Here is a 17,590-nt window from a genome sequence, read left to right as displayed (position 1 = left end):
GCCCAACTGTCTGGACTGTTTTGGGGAGGGGGGTTCCTTCAGGTTTCCCTCTAAAGAGAGATGCATAGCACCGTATTTTTCGCTCTCTAAGACGCACCAGACCACAAAACGCACCTAGTTTTTGGAGGAGGAAAACAAGAAAAAAAAAAATTCTGAATCTCAGAAGGCAGAACAGCAAGAGGGATCGCTGTGCAGTGAAAGCAGCAATCCCTCTTGCTGTTCTGGCTTCTGGGATAGCTGTGCAGCCTGCATTCGCTCCATAAGAGGCACACACATTTCCCCTTACTTTTTAGGAGGGAAAAAGTGAGTCTTATAGAGCAAAAAATATGGTATTTCTTCAAATTTTGGGGTTCTCCCAAGCCTGCTGATCCCTGTGCATGGATGATAAAGATCAACCCTCAGATAATGAGTTTGCTTAAAGTTTCATCTTTTAAGTCTTGGTGATAACTTTTTATTTTTATTATAGCATTTATAGGTCCTCAAATGCACCCATTTTAAATACAAAATTGTGAAGTATCTTGCAAAGATTAGCCATGCTGATTTTTTTGGGTGGTTTCTTCCTTCCCATCTCTCTGCTCTGCCATTGAGCCTATAACTCTAACATTAAAGGGGTAAGGTTGCAGGACGGAATCAAGTTTAGGAGAATACTAATTTGGATTTTTGCAATGTACCGTACATTCAGCTTAGGAACATTTGCTTGAGAATCAAGAGGGTACGGGTATCAAGACCGAATATTATCAATTATCGTTGTCATACGTTCAGATTAGGAAATAGTCCCACATCTAGGCAGTAGGTGTGGAAGGAACTTTAGGTTGCTATTTTCCAGGGAATTTGTTGCTGCCCACCCCTACAACCCCCCCCCCTCACAACCCCAAGGCCAAGTTTTGTGGTGATGAACAAGAGCGCGGAAAGTTTAAAAGTAGTAGCCATGTCATGTCACTCCCCAGTAGCACACAAGTAATTTCCCCTTGCCAGTGTTGTTAGGAGAGGGGAGCAGGCACATTCAGCAAATGATACCTAACAGGGAAATATAACAAAGCCCGAAGCTTCACCTGTTGAATTAATTTTGATGGCCTGGTTGAAAGTCTGTGTTCTGATGCAGCCAGAAGCCCTATCCTACGGTACTGGGCGATACAATGCCCAGTTGAGTTAATTCTGATGGCCTGGCTGAAAGTCCGTGTTCTAATACAACCAGAAGCCCTATCCTACAGTACTGGGCGATACAATGCCCCTGTTCTATAACTCGCTCACCCCCATTCTGCTCTGCCTCATAGAATGTGATGCTCCCAGCGGGTCTCCGGCAACGAGACCAGACGAAGAAGAGCCCGACGGGTCCATTGGATCGAGACGCCCTCATGCAGCACCTGGAGAAGCAGGCAATGGAAGCGAAGGAGCGGGAAGACTTGGTGCCCTTCACAGGAGAGAAAAAAGGTATTTATCTAATTTCCAAGTTGGATGCTGTGATTCCAAGCCTGGGTGGATGGATTGCCAAGCTTCCCAGCTATCTTCTGGGGCTGTCCCATCTACAGCAGCAGGTCGTGCAACTGTGCTGCACAAAGTGCCACCTACAGATTTTTGCAGCTTGAGCTGTTCTTGAAGGCAGAGGAGCAGCCCATTTAAACCCCCCAAAAAACTTATGGTCAGCTGGCAACCCTAAAAGTCAGTTTCAGTGAGTTATTTATTCATTGCATTTATATCCTCCAAGCAGCTCGAGGTGATGTACATGGTTCTCCCCATTTTATTCCCACAGCAACCCTGTGAGGTAGGTTAGGCTGAGAAGCAGTGATATCCAGTGAGCTTCATGGCTGAGTGGAGATTTGAACCCTGATCTCATAGTCTGACACTCTAACCATTACTAACATAATGGTTGCTATTGAGTTACTACTGAGCTACAGGGGCTGCATTAGATTATACCCTCTGTGATTGGTGAATCGTATGGAGCATCTGGATTGGCCAGGTCTGATTTAAATAGCAGAAGCCTGGACATCTGCCTTTGGACAAATAAATTTTATTTTCTGCCTGCTGTGTTTCAGGCCCCAGAGTAGCCTCATTCTCTAGCATTTCTCCTGTTACAAAGATGTAGAAATTCATTCTATTCAAATGTCACATCAAACTGTGGTCAGCAGCTAGGCATGAGACTAATTTGAGAAAGCATGGTTTGCCATCAGCCCCAGAATCCATTGGTTTGTATGTTTCCAGACCAGGCTTTTCCTAGGCATCACCATGGTTTGCGTCTGACGCCAGAAACCATGGTTTGACAAGTCTGCAAACCATGGGCCTGTGGTATGCTGGGTTGTGACATTTGCATTGGCAAGCCATGTTTTGTGATAATCTGGTGAGCAAGGCTGAGAAACCTTGGTTTGTGTGCTGTATGATTCAATGGGATGTTCAAATTGACAGAGCAGAGTGACTACTAGTTTCCTGTCTCCAGAAACTACTGCACAATCAAAATGAAAGGAAATGTATCAGCTTGAGCTCTGAGATATTGGGAAACAAAAGCAGGCAAGCAGCTGTAAACCTTGGCTTGCTTGTACTTTGATTATAAACTGTGATTAGCACAAACCATGCTTGGGGAGCCATCTCTGAACTGTCCTGGCCTTGAAAGCTTCCACACTCCTTTGTGACACTTTGATTGGCCTAAGAACGCCATTGCCTGATATGGATTTTGGAATTTGCCATTTGCAATATCCTTAACAAACCCTGGGTGCTAGCACCAGTTTTATTGGTGGTTCCAAATCCATGGCTCCCATTTTGATTGGGGGCAAGAGGTGCTGGAGGCATGTGCAGAGAGACAATCACGTACACTCCATAGGTCTTCGAGACCAGCTCTGTCCCAGCTTGGCGCCGGGCAAAAGCTGCTCCTGAGTGTTGCCAGAATCCTACTGTGCGTGCTGTCCCAGAATTGAGATGGGATTGAGAGGAAAAGTTATATTTAGCTCGGCCGGGAGCACGCCGAGGATTCAAAATAGCCCGGTGTGTAGCTCAGATGTCCTGACCCACAAAAGGTTCCTAAGTGCTCCTGGTAAAGGCTCACGGCATCTCTTCAAATCATCCATCAACACACCTGGGGGGTAAAAATCAAATTAGTAGCCCTCTCTCATACATGTCGGCACCAAAGTGAATTGGGACTTCCTTCTGAGTAGACGATGGCGCATTTGCAGCTGCATGTTCTTCATCCTTGACCTTCAACTGCAGCTACTTGACCCCACAATGAAAGGCGTGAAAAGGAGGACATCGATTTTAAGGACTTGTCTTCATTCAGAGTTGCATCCTTCACATATGCTAAAAGCACTTTCAGGGCATCCTGCTGCTGTACATTAAGGGTGTTCGACATATTCTTCTTTATGATGTTCTTTCATCTGCAGATTTTGCATGTGACCCTGAGAGCTGAGGTATTGTAAAGAGATTCCCCTGCAAGACCTCAGATCTCAGCTGTCCAGTAGCTTTGCTCAGGTCAGGCAAAGGTTGTTGTCATTCACTCGCAGAGGTCCTCTCTGTGTGGCACCAACCAGAGGAACCAAAGTTTTATAATCAGCTTGTGAGAGCATAAATTTAAGCTGTCCAGTGGTTCTGCTTGCCAAAAATTCTTTTTAAAAAGCCAATGTACATATATCTCACATCTTATTTGGTAAAATTTTAAAATACATTTCATTCCACCTTTGACCACAAAACTTGCAGAAACATTATATTGTGCATCAGAAAACACATCCCTAAAACGACATTTTAGAAACTGATCACTGCTTATCTGCCAATCACCTGAAGATAGACAAGGGACAAATGTTTTACCCCTATACTCCAGGCCGGCTCCTCTGCCTTTAAGAGCAGTACAACAGGCAGAAATCCAACCAGTCTAGCTACTGGTACATGGAGGCACAGTGACAAGGAAACCTCTTCACTTGTTGAATTCCTCCCTGTGGCATTTGTACTCTGCCCTTTCTCCAAGGAGCTCTGTGTCACCATGCAACAACCCTGTGAAGCACGCCAATCTGAGAGACTACTCTAGCCAGCTCCTTCAGTGAACAACAAGGCTGATCAGGGATTTAAATTCATGATCCATTTGGCCTTCAACTGGTACATCAGGACCCATTACAGCGGAAGTAATGTGTCTCTCACCCATTTTGAGGGCCCAATCCAGCTGTACATTTAGCCTGAAGAGCTGTCCCATGGGAGGTGGAACAAGCTGGTTTTCTGCTGCTCTGGAGGGGAATTCAAATGACAAGAAAGGAGATTCTGATTGAGCATTAAGAAGAGCTTTCTGACAGTAAGAACTGTTCGAGAGAGGAACAGATTTCCTCGGAAGGTGGTGGACTCTCCTTCGTTGTAGGTTTTAAAACAGAGGCCAGATGCCCCTCTGTCATGGATCCTTTAGCTGTGGTTCGCGCATTGCAGGGAGTTGGACTAGATGACCCTTGGAGTCCCTTCCAACTTTACAGTTCTGTGATTCTAAATAGCTGTCATGGTGAGATGAATAATGTAGTGTTTGGCAGAAACTGAACCGCAGTGCAAGAGAAACAGACCCGATTATGACTAATGCAGTTTGGAATAGAAGCCGTTGCCTTCTGACATCCCTTGCCTGTCAAAAGCAGCAGCACTACCCTTTCCAGATATCTTGCAGCTTAACTAATGGCGTTTGTGTTGAATCTTGCCGGTGCATTGGCCAATCCCGTGGAGAGGCAGCAGCAGTCAGATTCTGAGTGCCGGTGATAAGGAGCAACAGGTGGACTCTGCCAGCAGATTGGAAGATGGTTGGTGTGTGTGTGTGTGTGTGTGTGTGTGTGTGTGTGTGTGTGAAGGCATCTCAGGTTCACCCTATTTGCGCCTCCTCTCACTTTGTGGTTCCCACGCTAATTTACTTCTCTCCACGCTGCAACAAAGAAAAGATCCCGGAGCCGGGACGTTTCTAAAGGGCAGCTTTGATTCTCCCTTTTCCCAGTCTCATTGGGGCCTAAAAAAAGATTTCCTGAAAGTTCACAGTGTCAAGAGATTTTCTGAAAGGAAACCTTGTCCGTGTCTTCTTTCCTCCCTCTTATTGTGGTTCATGTTCTTAACATTAGAAAACCAGCGCAAAATAGAAAAGAAATGCAATTAGTAATTGCGATACATCTTAATGTTTCTAACCTGAGCGTCGAGTCATCACACTGTCGTTTTGCTTCAATCTGAGGCATTGCCGTCTCTCCCCACCCTTATTTAATTACTGCTGCTATTTTTATACACAGAAAAACTGTTTTCGCCGTATCTACATTTCTCATATTCTTTATCCCTCCCCCACCCCTGTTCTCTTAATTTCACAAGATAAATTAGTGCGATACAGCTCGTAGTGGCTTGGTGTTTATATTCTAACAATTTAAACAGATGGCACCTCTTCTTCTGCTGCTACTTTTAGTACTGAGCAATTAAACATCTGGCTGTGATTTAAAAATCCCTTGCTTCCTCTCTGTAACTAAATCACCGTGTTTTGGGGGCATGGAGAGGGGTTAGATCTGGGCCACATGAAATGGAACTGTCTGGTGTGGCCACTTTGGAATCCCAGCTACTTTAATGTTGGATTTAAAAAACAACAACCAGCCAGCAACAAAACAAACAGCGCACGTTTCTAGATCTGATCGTGTCAGATAGTGTAGAGAGAACTGCTAGTGTGCCATGGGAAATGAAGAACTGGAATAATTTGAGGGCCCTGAATCCTCCACATTGAAATTCTGGATGAGTTACTGCTCTGGGCATCTGCTAAGAATCGACTGCTAAGAATCGACAGAATCACTGTTCCGGTCTTTTTCCAGCTGGGCAACCTACACTGAACGGGAACTCAGGCAGAAAGGAAGAGAAATTCAGTTTGGCTCGCAGTTTAACAGAATCATAGAATTGTAGAGCTGGAAGGGACCATGAGGGTCATCTAGTCCAACCCCCTGCAATGCAGGAATCTGGACCTAACTAATTCACATGCCCCAAATGATACAAGAATGAGAATGCAGCTACCCTTTGAATAGCACACTTTTCCAAATTTTGTAATGCAGTTCTCCAGCTACAAAGAACGTTAAGCAAAAAAAATGCATCTGTTGGGGGAAATGTGCATAAAAATTATTATCATTATTATTACACACATCCTTGGGAAAAGTCTTTCCAGGTAAGAGAATAAAGTGCCCCCCTCCTTTTTTCCAGTCAGAAAAAAAAAATGTATCCTCAGATGTTGGACTAATTTGGGAAAACCGGCTACTGCTTAATCACAGAAGTCTCAAAGGGGTGCCAGTAAAAATTATTAAAAGCATACAATGAACAAAGCCAATTCATGTTAATGTAATAAAAGCATTGTGGTCAAAATTGAGATGGCAAGAATAAATATTGACATCCTGGGCATCAGTGAACTAAAATGGACGGGAATGGGCGAATTCAGTTCGGATGACCATCATGTCTACTACTGTGGGCAAGAATCCCATAAAAGAAATGGAGTGGCCCTCATAGTCAACAAAAGAGTGAAGTCAAATGGGCCTTAGAAAGCACTGCTAATAACAAGGCCAGTGGAAGTGATGGTATTCCAGCTGAACTATTTAAAATTTTAAAAGATGATGCTGTTAAGGTGCTATACTCAATATGCCAGCAAATTTGGAAAACTCAGCAGTGGCCAGAGGATTGGAGAAGATCGGTCTACATCCCAATCCCAAAGAAGGGCAGTGCCAAAGAATGCTCCAACTACCACACAATTGCGCTCATTTCACACGCTAGCAAGGTTATGCTTAAAATTCTACAAGGCAGGCTTAAGCAGTATGTGGACTGAGAACTCCCAGAAGTGCAAGCTGGATTTCGAAGGGGCAGAGGAACCAGAGACCAAATTGCAAACATGCGCTGGATTATGGAGAAAGCTAGAGAGTTCCAGAAAAACATCTACTTTTGCTTCATTGAATAAGCAAAAACATTTGACTGTGTTGACCACAGCAAACTATGGCAAGTTCTTAAAGAAATGGGAGTGCCTGATCACCTCATCTGTCTCCTGAGAAATCTTTATGTGGGACAAGAAGCTACAGTTAGAACTGGATATCGAATAACTGATTGGTTCAAAATTGGGAAAGGAGTACGGCAAGGCTGTATATTGTCTCCCTGCTTATTTAACTTATATGCAGAATTCATCATGCGAAGGGCTGGACTGGATGAATCCCAAGCCAGAATTAAGATTGCCGGAATAAATATCAACAACCTCAGATATGCAGATGACACAACCTTGATGGTAGAAAGTGAGGAGGAATTAAATAACCTTTTAATGAGGGTGAAAGAGGAGAGCACAAAATATGGTCTGAAGCTCAACATCAAAAAAACGAAGATCATGGTCACTGGTCCCATCACCTCCTGGCAAATAGAAGGGGAAGAAATAGAGGCAGTGAGAGATTTTACTTTCTTGGGTTCCATGATCACTGCAGATGGTGACAGCAGTCATGAAATTAAAAGACACCTGCTTCTTGGGAGAAAAGCAATGACAAACCTAGACAGCATCTTAAAAAGCAAAGATGTCACCTTGCCGACAAAGGTCCGTATAGTTAAAGCTATGGTTTTCCCAGAAGTGATATATGGAAGTGAGAGCTGGGCCATAAAGAAGGCTGATTGCCGAAGAATGGATGTTTTTGAATTCTGGTGCTGGAGGAGACTCTTGAGAGTCGCATGGACTGCAAGAAGATCAAACCTATTCTGAAGGAAATCAGCCCTGAGTGCTCACTGGAAGGACAGATCCTGAAGCTGAGGCTCCAATACTTTGGCCACCTCATGAGAAGAGAAGACTCCCTGGAAAAGACCCTGATGTTGGGAAAGATTGAGGGCACAAGGAGAAGGGGACGACAGAGGACAAGATGGTGGGACAGTGTTCGCGAAGCTACCAACATGAGTTTGACCAAACTGCGGGAGGTAGTGGAAGACAGGAGTGCCTGGCATGCTCTGGTCCACGAAGAGTCGGACACGACTAAACGACTAAACAACAACAACAACAACAAAAACAGAATGTTTCCTTAAAATACTTACTGAAATAGAAAGGTATTTGTCAAGCTGCTGAAGTTCAGTAGAAAGGGGTATGCCTAATCTCAGCCTGCAGGGAGTCCAAAAGGAAGGAGCCCACTATACTAAATACATGGCTCCTGAGTGATTTGAGTTGTGGATTCAAACCATGGGGTGGGGGGCACTAACAGTGACTCACCCAAAAATATCAGAAATCAAGCAGGGATATAAGAGACTCAAGCAGTCCTTGAGCTATCTAGAACCCAGGTTGTTTAAGGGCCTTGCTAATTAATTACAAAAACCTTGAGCTCAGCTTGGGGGCATTTTACCACATCTGGCTGGATTTCAGAATGGGGACATTTTGGATAATTTGGGAGGAGGGAATTGCTTGAATGAACTGCATCCTATGGCCTTTTTTGTGTGCCACTTTTAATTTAGTTCATTTCCTCCCCTAACCCCAAACACCAGGAAAACCCTTTATTCCAAAAAACCCCAAGAGGGAAATCCCCAAAGAAGAGCAGATCACGCTGGAACCTGAACTGGAAGAAGCTCTAGCAAATGCCACCGATGCGGAGATGTGCGACATTGCAGGTAAAAAGCGTATTTCTGGCCGGAGGGTGGTGGGCAGAGAGCTGCTCCATGTTGGGGGCACAAACAACAGTGAGGTGTATCGGATCCCAGTGGAAGTTTGCTCCGAATAGGGGGAAAGGAAACTCATCTTATCAGAAACCTCTTGGCATTTATCCATCAGCTCAAAAAGAAGCACAGAAGTACAAATGCACCCAGTATGTCCAGTTAGGTCCTTGGGCTTGTAGCCAATATTAGAGTAGACCCACTGACATTAATGAATGTGACTCACTTAGGCCTGTTATTTCCAACAGGTCTATTCCATGTGGTACTTATCTGGCTACAACCCTCAGCTTGGGTCTGTGCATGGACTTCCTTTTAACCCCTTCTGAAGCCACTGACTTAGATATCTGGAGAAGTCCGCTGCTGTGGATGGGGATGTAAATACTCCCCCCCCCCCATAAAATATATATTGTGTGCTGCTTGATTGTAAACAAAAAACCCTCAAAGCGGTTCACAGAAGATAAAACAGTAAAATCAACAAGCATTTACAACCCTGCCTTAAAACTTCTGGGTAGGCTTGTCTAAACCAGAATGTTTTTTTAACAGGAATGAAGAATGCTTCTTGCATTGTCCATTTTCATGCAGCACATAGCTAAATGGTAGAACTCCCTCTTCTTACATTCGTCATGCAAAGGAAATACAACGTCTATGCAAAAGAGAACCAGTCAATTGCACATCATTAGTGGATGGAAAGCAATGACAACAGCAAACACTAACCCTATTTGCTGGATTGATTTCCGTTATGGACATGGGATGAATTGAGCGGACATCGTAAATTCCTGCTCCCATTTTTATATTGATTGGAATTTCTCTGACATCCCCATCTAAGAGGGGACTCTGTTGCAGGTAGCCCAGGACAATTGTAACAACCTGTATCGCATAAAAAGCAGGTGGGTTTCCCGTGCTGGCCGGTGACCACCGGGCGGGAAAGTCCCTTGATGTCACCTCCTTGCCAAAGCCTCACGTATTTTTATTGCCCCCATGGCTCCCTGTCAGGCGTAAGCTGATAGGGCGAGAGCACCCGAAGTGTCTCTGCGTGGCGCTAAGCCAGCCCTACTCTCCGCTTGCTGCTGAGCTTTGGGAATCGGAGCTGGACGTGGCATGGATGCCCCGGAACAGAAATGTCCCCACTAGCTATGCTGCTATCCTGACAAAGCAGGTTGCTCCTGTCCCTGTAAATAATGGATTTCCACAAAGGATTTTTTGAAATGTCGGTGCCTACGGAAAAAGGGAAATGCACAGAGAAGCCTCCTTCTCCCAGGCATAGGGCCGGCAAAACAGGTTGGGCTGATCAGGCACCTGCTGGGGTCCCAAACCCAGGCAGCAGGTCCCACTGACAAGAGCCCCCTCTGGCTGCTGTCTCCTCTCCACTGTTGCAACCTGCTCATCCAACCTTTCTCAACCTGTGGGTCCCCAGATGTTGTTGGACTACAACTCCCATCACCCCTAGCTAGCAAGGCCAGAGCTCAGGAACAATGGGAGTTGTAGTCCAACAACAGGTTGAGAACTGCTTTTAGTGGTGGCAAGAAGGAGGCGGAGGCACTCACTGGCAAGCAAGCCTGTGGCAACAACATTGAGGCAGAGGAGCAAGAACAGATGGCAATGATGGCAGTGGGTGGGTGGACTCACTGAGGGAGGGAGCCCACAGGAGACATCTTGTCCAAGGCCCCCTGCAAATCTGGAACTGTCAGTGCCCTGACAGACTAGCTTAAAAAAATAATAATGCATAGGGAGCATTTCTGCATTTACAATCACAGGCTGGTGTTTTTAACTATCTGATTATTTATGGATTTTGTCATACTCTAATTTTGAAAGGTGTCATTTATGTGCAGCTCTCTATCCTATCGACTGCTTCATGTGGTTGTCTGGATAACCTGACACTGTGTTTGGTGTTTACAGTCTGTAGATTGACTTGATAGCTAAAACAGGGGAGTCCCTGCCTGTAGTCTGAAGATGCTGCTCTGGGAAGTAAAAATAACGCTAAAAAACAACAAGCCCGCATGTAGAATACTAGTGTGTCAAGGATTCTAGCTAAACTATCCCCACGACATGCTACACTTCTATGTGCAGGAAATTTAAAATGCATTGATACAGGGAGAGCTAGGCTTAGTGATCAGAAGAGGGGCAGGCCTCAGTGCTCTATACAGCTCCTTGCACATGGTTGGCAATCCAAAATAAATTATCAGAATATTGTGGTGTGTTGTTGTTTTTTTAAAGAAAATACAAATCTGGCTATTTCCTTCTCTGCTTCCTTGCAGCTATCCTGGGCATGTACACCCTCATGAGCAACAAGCAGTATTATGATGCCATCTGCAGCGGCAACATCACAAACACGGAAGGCATAAACAGTGAGTGATTCCTTGGTCTGCATCTTACAGAGGGTGGCAAATGACCAAGGAGTTAGGAGAGACTGTTGCCCGGGAACCAGAAGCAACTGTCAAACTCAAGTGGACATGCTTGGGGGCTAGGGTCCCAATCCTAGGAAGACTAAGCAAAACACTCACCAATGAGAACAGGCTTCGAGAGAAGGGCGTGGCCTGAGAAGGGTCTTGAGAGCTGGAAAGGGAAGACTGGAGAGCCACATTTGCCCCCTGGTCCTGAAGTTCAGCCCTCTGTTATTCAAGACACACTCTCTCTTTATTTTATTTCTCTCTCAGGCGTAGTGCAGCCTGATAAGTACAAGCCTGTCCCAGATGAGCCTCCAAACCCCACAAATGTGGAGGAAACCTTGACGAAAATCCAGAGCAACGACAAGGAACTCGAGGAAGTGAACCTTAATAACATTAAGGTCAGTGCCAAGTCCCAGGAGGACACACTTGGGTGTTTAAGCAGGCAACAGATGGAACAGCCCCTGTTTTGGAGTCTGTCACTTGTCAGAAGAGCAGATGCTTTGAAGATGTCAATGGGCTCAAGCACATCTAGCTGATTTTTTAAAAGCATCTCTGGTGGCAGAAACAAGCACCTTGCTTGTTCCTTGCTTCCTGTCAAGCTTCATATGGAGCTGGATCCTTGGTCCATCTAGCTCAATATTGTCCACACTGACAGGCAGCAGCTGTGTTTCAGAGAGAGTTCCTTCCAGGACCTACCTGGGGATTGAACCTGGGACCTTTTGCATGCAAAGCAGATGCTCTACCACTTTCCTCTAAGCGTAAGCTAAAGTTCCAGTTCTCATGGTTATGAACAATTAAAAGGATTAATTGTCAGAGGATAGGGATCTGACCAGTGTGAGAGTGGGACGGTCCTTCAAAGGTTAAGAAATACAATGGCAGACCTTCCAAGTGTCCCTATTTTCCAGGGACGTCCCAGATTTAGAGAAGCCGTCCCGGTTTCTAATTTGATCCTGGAATGTCCCACTTTTCCTTAGGACGTCCCTGTTTTCATTGCAGAAATGTTGGAGGGTATGGAATTATCTGACCCCCAAGCCGTCTGAAGGCAATCCTGTATGGGGAAGTTTTTCTAATGTTTGATATTTTATTATGTTTTAATATATGTTGGAAGTTTCCCAGAGTGGCTGGGGAAACCCAGTCAGAGCGTGGGGTATAAATAGTAAAATTCTCATTAGCGAATGGGACGTCCCTATTTTCATCAGAGAAATTACATGTGCCTCAAGGTGATTTACAAACTTACCTTAAAAGCAGCTAAAAATACTTTTAAAAACATTAAAAAACAACAGCTATGTCTCAAACTGTGATGCTGTCCCACACAACCAGGACAGCCACACTGAAAGCCCTGCTCTAAGCAAATGTGGATATTTTAGGGATTTGAAGAAGAAACTCTCCTGCAGGATGCGGTGACCTACGGCTCTTCCACACCACCCTGTGAAAGTGTCATTAAGCATATTATAAATAATTTTTGTGCTACTACCTATTAGGAAAAAAATGGGTTTTTGCTTTGAGACATGCGAGATGTCAGCAGGAGAAGGGTAACGTCATGTGGTCCCTCACCACCAAATGTAGGAACAGTTAAGGTTTGAAGCGAGATTTTGGGTGGTGCAGATGGGCCTCTCTTCTTTCCAACAGGACATTCCCGTTCAGACGCTGATAGAAATCTGCGACTCCATGAAAAGAAACACTGTCATCAAGAAGCTCAGTCTGGTTGCAACCCGGAGTAATGACCCAGTGGCACATGTAAGCTTTGAGGTTGCTCCTCCTCTGAAAAACTTCCTTGCCCTTAACAGGCAATCTAGAGCTTTGGCTAGAGTTGAACCCTAACAGGAACTGGCGAGGGAGAACAGAATTGGAGAAGGATGACTCCTTGTGATCACTCATGGAACCTTCTAGGCTAGAATAGCCCCAATTTAGGACAACTTACCATATTTTTCGCTCTATAAGACGCACCAGACCACAAGACGCACCTAGTTTTTGGAGGAGGAAAACAAGAAAAATAATATTCTGAATCTCAGAAGCCAGAACAGCAAGAGGGATCGCTGCGCAGTGAAAGCAGCAATCCCTCTTGCTGTTCTGGCTTCTGGGATAGCTGCGCAGCCTGCATTCGCTCCATAAGACGCACACACATTTCCCCTTGCTTTTTAGGAGGGAAAAAGTGAGTCTTATAGAGCAAAAAATACGGTATGTCGGCTTTGTGGTTAACCAAATACTGGGTGAACAGGACCAAAACAGAATCAGGACCAGAGCCCTGATTTAGTCCTACTTAAGCAGGGATGGGAGAGTCTCCAGGTGATGCTGAACCAAAACTTCCATCAGTCATGGCCAGCCTGGCCTTTGCTTTGGCATTTCTTTATTTTAGTCTATAAAATTTATATGCCGCATGATTGTAAAAACAAACAAACCAACCCTCAAAACTGTTACGAAAAGAATGGAATAATCAAATGGTCAGTTAAAGAAAGGTTGCAAGCAACTATTTGAAAACACTCAAAGCAAACTGAAATCAACAATAAGCTAAAAATCGGGTGAAAGCACATGTCAGTGTTCTACACATCCAGATAGTCTTATCTAAAGAAAAAATATTTTTATCAGGTGCCGAAAAGAGTACTGCGAAGGCACTTACCTGATATCAGGAGGGAGGGAGTTCCAAAGGGATAGTGGAAACATCAAATGTTGGGGTAGTTCAACACCTTCCAGACTTTGCTGGACTCCAGCTCCCATCATCCTCTGTGACTGTTGCCCTCGCTGGCTGCTGGAGCTGCTGGGAGTTGGAGACAGTGGCTGAAAACAAGACAGTAGTACTTTGGTTCTCGAAAGGCTTCATTGTGAAACAAACCAGCTCCCAAATGCCGCAAACCCGGAAGTAAGTGTTCCTGTTTGCAAACTTTTTTGGAAGCCGAACGTCCAGCGCAGCTTCCGCTTGAGTGCAGGAAGCTCCTGCAGCCAATTGGAAGCCACGCCTTGGTTTTCAAATGGTTTTGGGAGTCGGACTCCCGGAACGGATTAAGTTCGAGAACCAAGGTACCACTGTACTTGCAAGAGTTCCTGAACTTTGCCTGTTTCTGCGCCCCCAGGCTGTGGCTGAGATGCTGAAGGAGAACAAGACCCTTCAGAGCCTCAACATTGAATCTAACTTCATCACCAGCGCTGGGATGATGGAAGTCATTAAAGCCATGAAGGAGAACTCCACGCTGACTGAACTCAAGGTGGACAACCAGGTTAGCTGGCCTCCATTTTGGGGTCAGAGCCCCTTGCACTCTCCCCTCTGCAGCCAGATGAAATGGCGAGCAAAGGCAGAAGAGAAGCTTAAGGGGTGATATGATAGCCATGTTCAGATATATAAAAGGATGTCACATAGAGGAGGGAGAAAGGTTGTTTTCTGCTGCTCCAGAGAAGCGGACACGGAGCAATGGAGCCAAGCTACAAGAAAGAAGATTCCACCTAAACATTAGGAAGAACTTCCTGACAGTAAGAGCTGTTTGACAGTGGAATTTGCTGCCAAGGAGTGTGGTGGAGTCTCCTTCTTTGGAGGTCTTTAAGCAGAGGCTTGACAACCATATGTCAGGAGTGCTCTGATGGTGCTTCCTGCTTGGCAGGGGGTTGGACTCGATGGCCCTTGTGGTCTCTTCCAACTCTTCTATGATTCTATGATAGTCTCTGTGCAGCGCCAATCAAAAAGACCTGCTTGCCTTCTCCCCCTCTCCTGGAAATGAGCAGCCCTAGACCTGCTTTGCTTCAGCAAGGTGGCTGCTTCGTGCATCCTCAAACCATGCTCTGGTTACATGCATGAATTCGCAAAGTTCAGCCCGCAACATCCTCTTGTCTCCTCCCAAACCCAATGTCATCTTTTAAAACAAAAAAACAGTAGTGTGGGGCCCCTCCTCGCTTCCTTCACACTTCTCATTTCTCTTTCTTCCTTCTCCCCACACAGCGCCAGCGACTGGGCGATTCGGTGGAGATGGAGATGGCCGCCATGTTGGAAAATTGCCCTTCCATTATCCGCTTTGGTTATCACTTCACGCAGCAAGGACCAAGGGCCAGAGCCTCCATCGCGATAACCAAGAACAACGAATTACGTAAGTGCTGCTGGTCCTAATTCTTGGATAATTGAGTGGTCATTTTTAGTGGGTGGACATCATGGCTGGCTATCCTGTTCCCGATGTCACTGGGAAGGCCGCAAGTAGGGCCAGAGTGGTCTCCCCGCCTGTGTTTCCCAGTAACCTCTATTCAGAGGCATATTGCCTCCAGCAATGGGGGCGGGGGGAAACATGACTGTCATGGCTACTAGTAGCCTTTGATAGCCATACTTGTCCTCAATGGATTTGTCTAATCTTAAAGCCATCTCCATTGGTAGGCATCGCTACCTCTTGTGGGAATGAGTTCCAAAGATGAACTATGCTCTGTGCAAAGAAGGCCTTCCCTCTGTCTGCCCAACTTGCTCTGCATGCGAAAAGTCCCAGCTTCAAAACATATATTACAATACATAAAAAAGAGAAAAAAATAATATATGTTTTGTTAAATTTTTTGTTGTTTTCTTTTCTTCTTTTCTCTGTAATTTTTAAACTTCTAATAAATATCATTTAAAAAAAGAAAAAAGAAAAAAGAAAAGTCCCAGCTTCAACTCCCAATGGATCCAACCCACTGTCCCAAACCCCAGACAGCTGCTGCCGGTCAGTGTAGAGTCTACTGAGCTACATGGGACCTCAATGGCCTGACGAGGTATATAAGGCAGCGTTCGGTGTCCTCACATTGCTCGTCTTTCCTTTGCAGGCCGCAAGCAGAAGAAAACATAATGGCCCACCCCCTGCGACCGAATCCAGAGTGCCCTTAAGCTTCCACATGTGCCTCTAAGCAGCCTTTTAAGCTCTGCCTGCCTCCCAGAGACAGAGTTTTGCCAACAGCAAGGATTTTTATTTTATTTCAAGAAGAGAATTTCTCGGAGAGATTGGCCCTGCTGTCGTCCTCCCCCCACCTTGGCGACCGACAACCCCCACCACACCCCAATTTCTTGCAATCTCAGGTTCTTTCTTCCTCCGAATCCAGGCTCCCCGTCTTTTGATTACCTCTGTAAATAAGAGAGATTTCGGAGAGACGCCCGCCCTGCCCCAAAGAACTGGCTTTGTTCTCCGCTAAGGACCAAAGGCAGTTGCAATCTTCCTATCTTTCCTAAACAAGCTACTATTATTAAATGATTTGGCACCATCTCGCTGATCGAAACCTGAATACGTATATTATCTCAAATTTCTTGGGTCGTCAGCTCGCATTTGGAAATGCTTGCCTCCTTCATTAATGGGCAGCCCCACGCCTGAGACGTGGCCTCTTCCCCAAAGCCTCCCATCACCTTTTGGGAAGCCCAAACAGATGGGTGGGGTATAAATAATAAAATTATTATTATTATTATTTTGGTGCTGCTGGCAATGGTGACTGGCACCGGACCCAGCCTTCATTTTCCCATAGGGGTTCTGCACTTGTGCCTGTAAGCACAGCATCAGAAATAATAAATTTTCTGGTGATGAGCCTGGCATTTGGGGTTTACACTAGCACACAGGCCAGGTGGAAATCAATTTCATTCATTCTAGGTTGGAATGTTCTGGAAAATATGTCCCAGAATTGTTCTGGAAAAGATGGGCAGGTGGAGACATTCATCTCCTGACACACCAAGTTTGAAGGTGTCTAATTAAATCTAGGTCCTTTCGCCTGCTCTTCTACTACAAAAGGGAAATTTGAGATTAAGTTTGAGGTAAATTTAGCAAGGAAAGAGCATAAAAAGAGGCAGGCCTGGAGATCTGCCAAAGCCGCCCTCACAAAAGTCAGCCAACAATGGCCTCACTCCTGTCAGCTAATATCTGCCATCAGATGCCACATGGGGTGGAGAAACCAGGATCACAGAGTCTCCAAAATGTCATTTTGGCATTTTAAGAGGCTGGACAAAGAAGAAAGAGGTTTCCTTTCCCCCTTTTTAAAAATTGAACTATAGCGGAAACAGAACACCAAATGAGCCCCAGCGCCAACAGGATCAAATTCAATTTTTTCCTCAGCGGTGCCAGGTGTGAGCGTGAAAATATGGAAACTGAGGGCACCCAGTTGGGCCTTGGGAGTCAACAAACACTCCTAAATTGGCAAAGGCAACCGCAGGCCAAAAGGATGACGGTTTTTATGGGCCCAAGGAGATATTAGTCAGGAAGCCATTTCAGAGAGCCTGAGGGCATCATAAACAAATTTGTTTCCCTGCACTTGTTTGGCGTGACAGATGTCTGCCGGGCAACAAGGCCTACAGTCCAACGTCCTCACAGACGGCCTTGATGACGGCCGCCATCTTAGGTGGAAACTGGTGTTTGTAATTCCCTTAGTGCCACTAGGGCTAACCAAGTTCTGTCATAAAAAGTGACAGGAGAAAAGTAATATAACTGCCCTCCTGCAGCATGATTTACCTAAGATGGGCAAGGCAAAGATGAGAATGAAAAATGAGGAAACAAGGGCTGTGAGGGAAATAGTATAGAAACTAGGACAGATGAGGGAGACCCTTCTGGAACATTCTGGTGGCTCTGGACCAGTATTATTGAATTGAATTAAGCTGCCCTGTCTCACCTCAGCTTGCTGAAGGA

General features: G+C 45.4%; 1 protein-coding gene and 1 long non-coding RNA gene across 3 annotated transcripts in view; one reads left to right on the top strand and one right to left on the bottom strand.

The window, feature by feature from the left end:
• Nucleotides 1–16,208, top strand: part of TMOD4 (tropomodulin 4) — a 26,755-nt gene extending 10,547 nt beyond the window's left edge. Inside the window, exons 3-10 of the mRNA XM_081841284.1 lie at nucleotides 1,275–1,431; nucleotides 8,440–8,562; nucleotides 10,860–10,949; nucleotides 11,259–11,389; nucleotides 12,621–12,728; nucleotides 14,060–14,203; nucleotides 14,917–15,061; nucleotides 15,756–16,208. Coding sequence (XP_081697410.1) covers nucleotides 1,275–1,431; nucleotides 8,440–8,562; nucleotides 10,860–10,949; nucleotides 11,259–11,389; nucleotides 12,621–12,728; nucleotides 14,060–14,203; nucleotides 14,917–15,061; nucleotides 15,756–15,778 — 921 coding nt within the window. The 3' untranslated portion in view covers nucleotides 15,779–16,208. The remainder of the gene's footprint in view (nucleotides 1–1,274; nucleotides 1,432–8,439; nucleotides 8,563–10,859; nucleotides 10,950–11,258; nucleotides 11,390–12,620; nucleotides 12,729–14,059; nucleotides 14,204–14,916; nucleotides 15,062–15,755) is intronic.
• On the bottom strand, nucleotides 12,741–17,590 carry LOC309330157. 2 transcript variants are annotated; one of them, XR_014151323.1, is made up of 3 exons: nucleotides 17,417–17,590; nucleotides 13,169–13,746; nucleotides 12,741–12,907 (listed from the first exon to the last, which is right to left on the bottom strand). It is a non-coding gene; the product is annotated as an uncharacterized lncRNA (long non-coding RNA). The 2 variants fall into 2 exon arrangements; XR_014151324.1 differs by having other exon boundaries at nucleotides 13,169–13,743.

This window comes from Podarcis erhardii (genome assembly GCF_964252035.2).
Source record: "Podarcis erhardii genome assembly, chromosome: 15".
Taxonomy (NCBI): Eukaryota; Metazoa; Chordata; class Lepidosauria; order Squamata; family Lacertidae; genus Podarcis; species Podarcis erhardii.
The sequence above is the reverse complement of the archived record's forward strand: the minus strand, read 5'-3'. Positions and strand labels throughout refer to the sequence as shown.